The sequence below is a fragment of the Apis dorsata genome, unplaced genomic scaffold (genome assembly GCF_000469605.1).
Source record: "Apis dorsata unplaced genomic scaffold, Apis dorsata 1.3 scaffold_307, whole genome shotgun sequence".
Classification (NCBI taxonomy): Eukaryota; Metazoa; Arthropoda; class Insecta; order Hymenoptera; family Apidae; genus Apis; species Apis dorsata.
Window position 1 is genome coordinate 72,119 of NW_006263579.1, and position 11,629 is coordinate 83,747.

Here is an 11,629-nt window from a genome sequence, read left to right on the forward strand (position 1 = left end):
TGATAATGATAATGATGGCGATAATAATAATCACGATGACAATGATGATAATTATGATAATTATAGCTGATAATTATGATAATATATAAATATAATTATATAATTTTGTTATAAAAGTTGCTAGCCAAATTTATATGCTTAACATAGTTACAGAGGTACCTAATTAAGCCTCGAAAAAGAAATTCATTGTTTCTAAAATATTATCTTTTCATACATAATAAGAATTGTTCAAATGATTATCAGATGTAATGAAAATAATAATTGTTTTCAGCATGGAGTCTAGCAACAAGAGCCAAAAAAGAGATGATAAAGGTAACTATTAAATAATTATTTAAATCGTGTTTATAGAATTCTAATTAAATTTTTAATCATTTATCAATATTATTATAATTAAAATATCTATTATTTCTACTTTTGTTTTATAATTATTTTATTCTTTATATAGATAAAAAAACTTCTCAAGTTAGTCCCGTTAATGCGAGTAGTAGAAATTTGTGGGTATCCGGATTGTCTTCGAGTACTCGCGCTACTGATTTGAAACAAATATTTTCAAAATATGGGAAAGTAATAGGTGCAAAAGTAGTTACAAATGCAAGAACGCCAGGTGCAAGATGTTATGGCTATGTAACTATGTCCACTAGTGAAGATGCTGCAAAGTGTATACAACATTTACATAGAACTGAACTTCACGGACGTGTAATATCTGTAGAAAAGGTAAATAAAATCAAAAAAAATATTCCTATCTCTTAGACTATTTATACTTTTTTTTTTACATATACTTTTATATTATATAAAGGCCAAAGGTGATACTCAACAAAGTCATATGCGCAAACGAGATACTACGAATGGAAAATCTGAAAAGAAGGAAGAAAAAGAAAAGACAAAAGATAATCATGAGATTAACGATCGGAAAGATAAGGAAACGAAGAAAGAAACAGAAGATAAAGGAACAGAAGCAAGTGAGTGATTAAATAAATAATATATACAAAGATGTTTTATATATATATATATATTATAAAAGAAATATTTAAATATATTACAACAGTGAAAAAGTCGGACGAAAAAAGCAACGAAAACATTGAAAATAAGAAAGCAGAGGTGCAGGAAAAGAAAGATGAAGTTTCAAAAGATGCCGATTCTCGATCAACTAAATCTACTAGTAAAAAACCGGAAAGTGAAAGAGGAAGACGTGACGAAAAGAGAATTCGATCCTGGGATCATCATCGATCTCATACTCGATCTCGCAGCCGCGAACGGCGTAGACGCGATGATGTGTTAACTTTTGCAAAAATTAGGGTAAAAATCAATTATTATTAATTATTATTAATAAGGCATATATTTTAGTATTAATTATTTATTAGAATTATGAAGAGTATAATTTTTTATATATTTCCAGGAGGAACGAGAAAGACAAAGGCTACGAGAAAGGGAGAGGATGCTTCGTGAAGAAGAACGGAGAAGAAGAGAAGATATGGAGCGACAACGGGAAGTAGAACGTAGACAAAGAGAAGAAGCTGCACGATTAGAAAGAGAACGAGAAAAATTAAGAAGGGAAAGAGAAAGAATTGAGCAGGAGAGAGCTGAGTTACTTCGACTCGAACGGGAACGTCAAAAACTGGAGCGGGAAAAGCTGGAGCGAGAAAGATTGGAACTGAAAAGACAACAAATGCGATTAGAAGAGAGTAGACGTGCTCCGCCTCCACCGTCCATTAAACGATGTTCTAGCGATAGAAGGGATCCAAGAGACATATATGTTGAACCAGATAGAAAACGTATGGCCACTGAGCATAGTCGAAAACACATTCCAGAACGTGTAAGTGATCGTCGTGGTGAGATTTTAGATCGCGTCTCAGACAGACGATTAGACGCATCCCCGCCTACTCGCTACGAATCTAGTAGGTAAGATGCGTGTATGGTCCCTCGTATTCCCTCATTTTTGTGCAAATCGAAAGCGGAGAAGATACGAAAGAATCGTAAAATATTACAGATCCAGTCAAGATTTAGGGTTGAAAAAGGAATTCAAACGTAGTAGCGAGTTTACTTCCCGTAGTAGTCGTCCCGAAAGCTTTTCCGATGTATCCCGAGGAAGAGAAGTGATCGTACGTCGAGACACTCTTAGCACGACAGCAACGTCTATCGATCCTCGACAAGTTAAAGAAAGGTAATATAAAAAAAGATTAATTCATGTTTTTGTACAATATATATTTCGATTTTTTGAATAAAAAAAATTCATCGAAATATTTTTGTATAGATATGAACGTGCAAGTACTACTACTTATACTCGTGATCGCGATGTCAGGCGTTCTGATACAGATACACATAGAAGTTCTAGGGATAGTCATACGCGTTACAGTGAAAGTTTCAAACCTACTGGATCTAGTACTCCACGTTAGTATAAAAGAATTCATATGATTTTAGAAAATTGTTTGATTAAAATTTTTTTTGATCTCAACATTTTTTATACATATAGGTGATAGTCGTTATGTTGAAAGCAATCGAACAACTAGTAGTTGGCATTCTGGACCTTCATCTACAAAATCATTTAATTCTGTACCTAGTAGCGGAACTCGAGATCCTCGAAACGAACCGTCTAGTTGGAGTTCTAGATCTTCCGATAATGTAAACAGGTACACATCAATCTCTTTGTAAAATAAATTTTATATTTGATTCGCAAATAAGATCGATTAAATAAATGAATTTATTTCAGATGGAGTAATTCAAGCAGTATGGGAAACACGTTACGACATCCAGTTCCACCTACGTATCAAAGTGGTCCTATTCAATCAATGGGATTAACTGCACCCGGGACAGCACCTTCATACGATCGTTTTGATCCATATAAATCATCTATGCCGAGCATGAGAAAATATTGATCGTATATTGCTGATTTTTACCATTATAACGAATAATTGGTGAATTTTTATATCCACCTGTTTCTGACGCTAGCACACACACGCGCGCCCATACTTACTCTCACATATGCACACGCACACTAAATTATTTATATTATTGACAAATCAATTTTCATTATATTTCAGCAATTAATCGTATACGTAAATTCCGATTGTAATGTGATCGTATGCAATTGATAGACAAATTGTGATTCAAGAAAAGCCCAAATAATTCCTTGTTGATGAGTGGCGTATACGTATATCTTAAATCTCTTTCAATATTTGTATTCAAGTTGCTATCCTTAAATTAAGTTTTAAATGAATTAAACCGAATTGAACGTCTCACTCCCGATACTCATCCAAGCAGTCTACTCATCTAAGCGATTATGATTACGATTTTTGAGTTTTTGATGTCATTCAATTTCTGTAAAAATTTCATATCATCTTTCCCAATCTTTTTTACATTTAATGATCTAAAAATAATAAAAATAGTAGTATTATTATTATTACTATTATTATTCTAATTATCATTATTATTATCATTGCTTACTATTAGTACTACTATTACTATTATTATTACTATTACTACTTCTACTATTGCTATTATCACTACTGCTACTTCTATTACTATCTCAATTATTATTACACTACCATTATTACTGCTGCTATTGTTACAAATAAATACTTTAGTGATATTCATCGCGATGAATGTAAACATATGGTATGATCTATACACGATATACAGTGTATATATCATACTGAAATATAATGGATTTTTGTACATTTGTTAATAGACACGATATAGAGATCTAGAGAGAGACGCTCGAAATGGGGCAAACTTTTACTCGTTTGTCTACAGCGCAACTACATTTATATAATGCGTTGTATCAATTGTTATTTGCAACTTATTTCAATCAATGACGCGCATTCATTTACATCGTTGGATGTATTCTTATAGAATAAGACATACAGAATAGTGTTATAAACAGTTACATCGTGTACCTTTAACAGATTCCTTGTAGAAATACGTACATATTCTCATAAGGATATGACTGAACAATTTGTATATTGAATTTCACAAGACAGAACAATGTATCTAATGATGTTGGAATTTAGGTTCATACTTGAAGCACACGTACTATGTTTCAGTATAGCGACAATTACTTCAATATAAATAAATTTATGGTATATTAGAATAATTTGTTTTGATATATCTGTAATTTTATATTTTAATGATTTTTGCCAATTTTGTTTATTTGATTCCAGTTCATTATTTAATTTTTATTTCATCGATAAAAGAAGAAATTAATCAAGAGGATAAGCATACTATACAGCAACTGTGAACTAAAATAAAAAGACAACTTCAGATATATGAGAATTAAAGCATTCAAAAATTCAAATATATAAAATTTAGATATTTGGGGATTCAGATATTTATAGCGAGATAAATTGCTACATTCGCAAATGTATATTTTTGGCACACTATTGTATCGTTGAGTGAAAAGAGAACGAATAGAAATACACGATAGAGAGAACACTTTCCCTCAGTTGAATGAGTCAAGGATGGTAGTTACTGTGAAAGAAGAAAAGAGAAAAGATTGAGGGAATGGGAAAGAGTGAGGGAATCATTTCATCGAGAACAAAGTATGTCGAGGTCTTTTCACGGACAGTCATCCTAATTGAGATTTACCCCATGTATAGTGATGATTGCACGATTCCGATGGTTTCCTTCCTCCTTTTTAATTTTTTTATTTATCCCCCTCTTTTTTTTATTTCTCCTTCTTTTCCTCCATCTTCTCTCTTTCTCGTTTACATACATGATCCTTTCTCTTGTTTTCTCTACCTTATTTCCGCCCCCCCTCTTTCTTGTCAGCTCCCACCTTTCAGTCAAAACTCAATAGACGATGGACAATTCGCCGGTAGTCTCGCGAACGCGATAACTTTGTTGAAATAGTTGAACGTTGTATGCCCGATCGCGAATAATAAGTGTTGTAATATAATCGTGATAAAAACCGTGTGGTATGTGAAAAAGATCGGTTGAATGTTTTCTCTGGATCAGGATGTCATCGTCCACTGTTTTGAGTAAGTGATTCAAATCGATTTATATGGTTTACGCGCGCTTTCATACAATTTTATGAATGATATTTATTTATTATTCATTTTTAATATTTGCATCATCGATAAAAAAATGGGAAAAATACAATAGACCATGTTTGAAAGTTCCAATTCTATTCATTTTCCGCGCTACTTAAATGAAAAATCAAGGATGTTGATTCGTACTGCCTCGTGATTTAGGCGCGAAAACTTTAAATCATTATATTCAATTTTTTACATATTTTCAAATTTAAAATTATTTTTTTATTTTCTAATTATATATATAACATATATATATATTATTTTATGCGTTTCCTTTCATTAAATTATATTTCGTTTATTGTTATTGATTTTCAATGTTACATTATTAATAATTGACATCTATATCGTACAGCCCATATGATGCGGGTTAAATCGGTTTAAATACAAGAACAAGATAAGACATATTGCACATTCAAAATAAATAAGATGAGAATAAACATTGAATTACGAAAGAATGATATTCCCAACTCATCAATTGAAAGTAAAGGTAATGTTAACTATACAATTGGAAAGAGAATAGCATAATTTTTCACGAGGCAAAAAAAAAAATAACAATGATGGATGATTTTTAACGGATTAAAAGTATAATCATTGTATTCTCACTCAACAATAGATTTAATTTATCACTAAACTTACTATTATTTATTGCTTCATTGCTGTATATATATAACTAGATGATGAATCAGTGAATGGAAGAAAGGTGCGCTTTCTCGCCAAGCAACTTTCACCATCGATGAAGTCCGTGTGCGTAGACAGATTCCAAAAATGTTCGCTTGATCGTTCGCTTTCTTTTATTCTCTTCTTGAGAAAGAAGATTGAGAAGGAAGTGTATATCGTTCTTAACGAAACGCATTTTTTCAGATTTTTGAGGTTTTTTTATTCTTCAGTGAACAAAGGTCAATACTTGCACGTAATATTTTAAAATAAATTCAAACATGATAAACTCGCGAAATTGAAAAAGTTTCACCGATGGTTTCGTTACGCTTCCGATTCGATTTCACGGAGAATTGAATTACTTCTCATATGCTAACACGCTTTTTCTATCGATTTTACTTTTAGTCTCGCGATAGATACTCGAGAAATCGTGTTAATAGGTTATTAACATAAAAAAGGAAATAAAAATTTAATTCATCGAATATAATAAAGCACGATTCGAAAAGTTTTTGAATATTGTAATAATCAATTAGCGATGATGATCTTAACATTTGTCAATAATATCGAATGCTATATTTCAAAAAGTAATACGAGTAATATACCTAATTATATAGTAATTATATAGTAATTATAATACTTAGATTCGCTTTGACATATCATAAATGGAGAATCGCTAATTTTCCAGAATGATTTTTAAGTAATAATTATTTTGCCTGTAGTTGTTCCACAATTACCTGAAATCGGTAATAATCTTCATCATTTTTAGTTCTATATGATTTAAATTGCGATCTACTTACACATCTTTTAATTTGTAGTTTTATTCTTTATGGAAGAAAAAAGGAAGATCGATTTCGGAATAATCGATGATTAGAGATACGCTCTATTCCATGCTGCTTGATGTACTTGAATGTTTCAGAATTGTGCATAATATGGAGTTTGCTAACGAGTTCCTGGTCATACACCGAAGAAATCACTCATTATCGTTATCATTCAGGTAAGTAAATCTCATCGTTAATCTGTTTCATTAAACGCTGATTAATTCAATCGGGTATTCAATCAAATCTTATATGTTATATGTAATATTATAATAATATGCGTGCGATATAAACGATACAGCATCAAACAAATTTGGAACATCTCAGACATTTATAACACCGATAAAAAGATGGAGAGAACCAGATAGATGGGATAATAGTGATCCACAAAGATTGGGTCCACCAATTTTTCGAAAAAATATGCATATCAGACCTTACGTAAGATTAGCGAAAGTTGAAGAAAAACGAGAACAGCCGGATCCTCTGGTTACGATTACCGAAACTTTGGGTGCCTTAAATACTGTCGGGAGTTATATCGTTAATATGACCAGAGGAGTAGAGAACTCAAATTATCCACCAAAAGAATTACCATCAGCTATATACACTATTTCAAAGAATATTTTAGGTAAGATTTTGATAAAATTCAACTCTTCTTTTTCCAGAATTTATAAATCTTGCATAGTTTAATTATATTTTTTTTTAGGACGCAATGTAACAGATAGTATTGCACCGCTAGTCCGAGGTGTAGCTTTACCTCTACGACCTATACCGACCGAAAGTTCCTCTGTCTCTTCTGTTTCTTCTTCTCCTGCAGAGATTAATCAAAACACTAGAGAAAAAGAATCAGTGATATCGTCGGTCGATTGTACTACAGCAGAAGGCAATCTTGGAAAATGTCAGGATTTAAGTAACTGTCCTCAATTGTTGCTCGATTTGACCAAACTCAGACAATCATTATGCTTTAAAAGTTTATTTGTTCCGGGCGTTTGTTGCCCATTGACCGATAAAGTCGACAATAATGGAACTAGGTAAATTCAACAACAATAGTTTCGTTATGATTTGTTATAGCAAGATCGTTCATAACCTAAAAAAAATATGTATGAATTTTCAGCTCGATAGCCGGTATAATTCCAGCACCAGGAATCGAGCCACCTATACATTCTCCATCGAGACCACCAGTCCGACCAACGAAGCCACATCAAACTCCTCGACCCATTCCATTGTTTCCTGTCATTACAACTGGTAGCACGATTACAATTACTATAGAATTACAGAATTTACAATTACGACTACTACTTACTGTAGAATTCGTTTCAGTATCTCCTATCAATCCATCGGTGAATCATTCAACTAATTTCTTTGGATCTTCAACATCCGGCAGCACTATTGATAATAATTTTATACAAAACGATGAAGGTAAACAAATATAAAAATATAAAATACATACATGTAGAAATGAATAAGCAATAGCAACAACTAAATTGTTGATAAATTCTTGTGGTAGAATGTGGAGTAAGAAACTCGGGTAAATATCGAGTAGTTGGCGGAGAAGAAGCTCTTCCAGGACGTTGGCCTTGGATGGCAGCGATTTTTTTACATGGCTCTAAACGCACAGAATTTTGGTGTGGTGGATCTTTGATTGGATCGCGATACATTTTAACTGCGGCTCATTGTACACGCGACCACCGTCAACGGCCGTAAGTTACTCGTTCGTAAGTAAATGTTTTCAAAACTTTTACATAAGAAGAAATAAAATGACGATTTTCGAACTTTCGAACAGATTTGCTGCTAAACAATTCACTGTACGTCTTGGAGACATAGATCTTGAAAGGAATGACGAACCATCCGCGCCAGAAACTTACTTGGTTAAACAAATTCATGCACATCCAAAATTCTCTCGTGTTGGATTTTATAATGATATTGCAGTTTTGGAGTTGACGAGGACTGTTCGAAAATCTCCTTATGTAATACCGATTTGTTTACCACAAGCACATTATCGGAATGAACGATTTGCTGGTGCTAGACCAACCGTTGTTGGATGGGGTACTACCTATTATGGTATATATATATATATTTTTTTTTTCTATTCCTTTTACTTTTGTTCATATTCAATTCACATTCATTTTTTTCTATTATTTCTATTTCTTATTTTCTCAAAATATTTTTAAGAATTAAAAAATTATTATATGATTTCTTTCAATAGGTGGAAAAGAAAGCACGGTACAGCGGCAAGCAGTGCTTCCAGTATGGAGAAACGAAGATTGCAATGCAGCTTATTTTCAACCAATTACCAGTAATTTTCTTTGTGCTGGTTATAGTCAAGGCGGCAAAGATGCTTGTCAAGGTGATTCCGGTGGTCCACTTATGCTTAGAGCAGATGGTAAATGGATTCAAATCGGTATTGTCTCGTTTGGTAATAAATGTGGAGAACCAGGATATCCGGGAGTATATACGCGTGTTACTGAATACGTAGACTGGATTAAAAATAATTTGAATTAAGCATGAGCAATTTTTATCTTAATTGATTTGTATTTCCGACTTCGGATGACATGATTCTTATTCGGTAATACAATATCATTTGTAAGTATATTATGTGAGTGCCAAGAATCTTAATTTATACATTACCTCTTTATATTATATGCACTAGCGTAACTAGAATAATTGCACATATATTTGTGCAATCATACAAATTTGTAAATTATATTATAATAATTGTACATACGCGCGCACACTTATATATGCAAATATACGTAATTTAATAAATTAAATTTATTTACTTATTAGCAATAGTAACAAATATTACCTATACGAATGCGGCTGTAAACTCTCAATTATTTGTTCCTCAATTGTTTTAATTTCAAGAAATCGTTTACCTATGGCTATCTATCGTTCGTTTATTCATTTAAAATTACATAATTCGTTTAATTACAATGTATTTTACATTTAATCCTTGGCTCTTATAACAAAAAGACGACCAACGATTTAGAAATCTTTGATATTTCAGAATGAAAACTAAAAGTAACTCAGTTCCAAATTTCAAAAGTTTCGTCGAACAAATGATCGATGGAGCGCTAAAAAATAATGGTTAGTGTAATAATTAACGTTCATTTTATTATTGTATACTACATACATTTAAAATATCCTGCATAGATCAAATTGTACAATTTCATCAAATGATTTATGAGAAGTGGAATTTCAAGAAATTATTGGAATTAGAAAATGCTAACTATAAACAAAATGAAGAATCTTTAGAATCGAAAGAGGTATCAATTGTTAAATAAAAATTTTGTAGTTAGTATTAATTGTACTATTTACGTTTCAAATTTTAGAATATATCAGCAACGGTAGCGCATCGTAGATCGCGTCGCTATAAATATAAGCGAACTTCGGTAACGATTTTCCATAAAATGCCTAGTCAAAAAGATGTGTCAGAAATAAGACAAACACCAAACTTCGTTTCGATTAACAATAAGGAATTTACTAATGAAAAAGAGGATTTGAATAAACTAGATGACATTAATCTTTCTCCTATCATTGGTGATACTAAAGTTATTGAACTTTGGAGCAACTCGACAAACCGCGCAGCAGATAAATTACAAATTGCAACAAACAACGTTTCTTTGGTTGACTGTGATCATATGCATGGGTTATTATTCTATTTATAAAAAATCAAATTTCGTCAAATTTATTGAATTTAGAGAATAGTTTGCAACATATACTTGTTTGCTTAAAAAATAAAATATAGATTAGCAAGTCAGCGACAAAATGAAAAAAAACTATCCTTTGAAGCTTGGAAAAATAAGAAAACTATCACATATAAACGAATACTTAAAAAAATAGAAACTGAAAAACAGCAAAAATTACTTGAAAATTTAACAAATACAAAATGGAAAAAAATTGCTCAACAGGTTTGTTATATTATTATAATTAATTTCTCGACTTTCTTTCAAATACTTCATATTCTTTAATAATTTTAATCTAATTTTTTTTTTCACTTGTTAAGGCGCAAATACGCAAGGAAAATAAAAATCGGCGAAAACAAAAGTTACTTTCTAAAAAATATTTTGAAATGAATAATTGTAACGTAAAGTCTAATTGTAATAAAATGAATGAAAAACAAATTATTGAAGAATTTATTTCAAATTCATTTGGAGAAGAAAAGAATATGAAATTACATAAAGAAAAGAAAAATGAATCAAATATTGTGCGGTAAAATCTTTTAAATGTATTTTATATAACTTTCATTATATAAAAAAAAAGAAAAATAAGAAATTGTTTTCATAATTTTCAGAGGATCAAGCAACAATCCTAACAACGATAGAAAAAATAGAGTGTCTTCAATGATTAATTCTATTGAAAGTATTGTATTTTGTTCTTGGTTAAATCAATTGAATTGCGCACTTCATAACAAATATTTACGTGAACGTCGACATCTTGTACGATCGTTTTATTGTCAACCTTTCTATTATGGAGATGAAAAGTTTTATATCAGATAAGTACTTACAATTGTAAGTATATATATATATGAGAAATTATCTCTATCTCGATCGCTTCTAAAAAAATATGTAAATAAAATTACATACATAGAATTCCTAATATCAGGATCAGTAAAAAAATAAAATATATTAAATAGCGATAATTCACTTTATAAATGCGACATATTTTGTATACTTATAGTAGTTATAATAATAACTGATCAAATAAAATAACAATTTTGAATAAATTTTCATATTTGATTTAATTAACATATTTATTTTATAGCCTTATTTCTTCTAAGATTTTATTCAATTAATGAAAAAATAATAAAAAATTTAAATTTAAATCCAATAATGATTCCAACAATTAAATCAAATAGTTTTATTTATACTTTATATGTTTGTATATTCTTTTATATTCACCGACAGTAATTATATTGTAATATTCAAATTGCATATATTGAATATTATTTGCACTAAATTATTATATTTCTAAATTTCGAAAATATTATTTTTATTATTAAATATAAATTCAAAAATATGTATATGTATGAAATTTAAAATATGTATACATAAATATTTTTTTATTTTTTTATATTTTAAAATATTTTCCAATACTATATTTTGCTTCTTTTCAAATAAATTATAATTTTTTTGA

At 30.5% G+C, this 11,629-nt stretch overlaps 4 protein-coding genes across 8 annotated transcripts in view; all 4 read left to right on the plus strand.

The window, feature by feature from the left end:
* LOC102680576 (SAFB-like transcription modulator) overlaps positions 1-3,365 on the plus strand; it is a 7,031-nt gene extending 3,666 nt beyond the window's left edge. Inside the window, exons 7-15 of the mRNA XM_006617397.2 lie at positions 272-312; positions 446-714; positions 797-959; positions 1,046-1,296; positions 1,397-1,899; positions 1,988-2,161; positions 2,252-2,388; positions 2,471-2,627; positions 2,708-3,365. Coding sequence (XP_006617460.1) covers positions 272-312; positions 446-714; positions 797-959; positions 1,046-1,296; positions 1,397-1,899; positions 1,988-2,161; positions 2,252-2,388; positions 2,471-2,627; positions 2,708-2,873 — 1,861 coding nt within the window. The 3' untranslated portion in view covers positions 2,874-3,365. The remainder of the gene's footprint in view (positions 1-271; positions 313-445; positions 715-796; positions 960-1,045; positions 1,297-1,396; positions 1,900-1,987; positions 2,162-2,251; positions 2,389-2,470; positions 2,628-2,707) is intronic.
* A 468-nt stretch (positions 3,366-3,833) lies between these two features.
* LOC102680946 (proclotting enzyme-like) lies at positions 3,834-9,264 on the plus strand. Of its 4 annotated transcripts, none has more exons than XM_031511321.1 (9): positions 3,834-4,973; positions 6,598-6,675; positions 6,798-7,121; positions 7,200-7,524; positions 7,608-7,738; positions 7,802-7,912; positions 7,998-8,193; positions 8,277-8,554; positions 8,700-9,264. In XM_031511321.1, the coding sequence occupies exons 1-9, from the start codon at positions 4,952-4,954 to the stop codon at positions 8,993-8,995; spliced, it is 1,761 nt and encodes a 586-aa protein (XP_031367181.1). In that variant the 5' UTR covers positions 3,834-4,951; the 3' UTR covers positions 8,996-9,264. The 4 variants fall into 4 exon arrangements, with proteins under 4 accessions (XP_031367181.1, XP_006617463.1, XP_031367183.1 ...); XM_006617400.2 differs by having other exon boundaries at positions 8,001-8,193; XM_031511323.1 differs by having other exon boundaries at positions 7,814-7,912.
* A 383-nt stretch (positions 9,265-9,647) lies between these two features.
* LOC102680711 lies at positions 9,648-10,352 on the plus strand. Its single transcript, XM_031511324.1, has 2 exons — positions 9,648-9,759; positions 9,826-10,352. The coding sequence occupies exons 1-2, from the start codon at positions 9,670-9,672 to the stop codon at positions 10,159-10,161; spliced, it is 426 nt and encodes a 141-aa protein (XP_031367184.1). The 5' UTR covers positions 9,648-9,669; the 3' UTR covers positions 10,162-10,352.
* Positions 10,353-10,788: 436 nt separating this feature from the next.
* LOC102681287 (translation initiation factor eIF-2B subunit alpha) overlaps positions 10,789-11,629 on the plus strand; it is a 4,181-nt gene continuing 3,340 nt past the window's right edge. Inside the window, exon 1 of one of the 2 annotated variants that reach the window (XM_031511339.1) lies at positions 10,789-11,004. The gene's annotated coding sequence lies outside the window, so the exon portion shown is untranslated. The remainder of the gene's footprint in view (positions 11,005-11,629) is intronic. The other variant, XM_031511340.1, reaches the window with a different exon arrangement.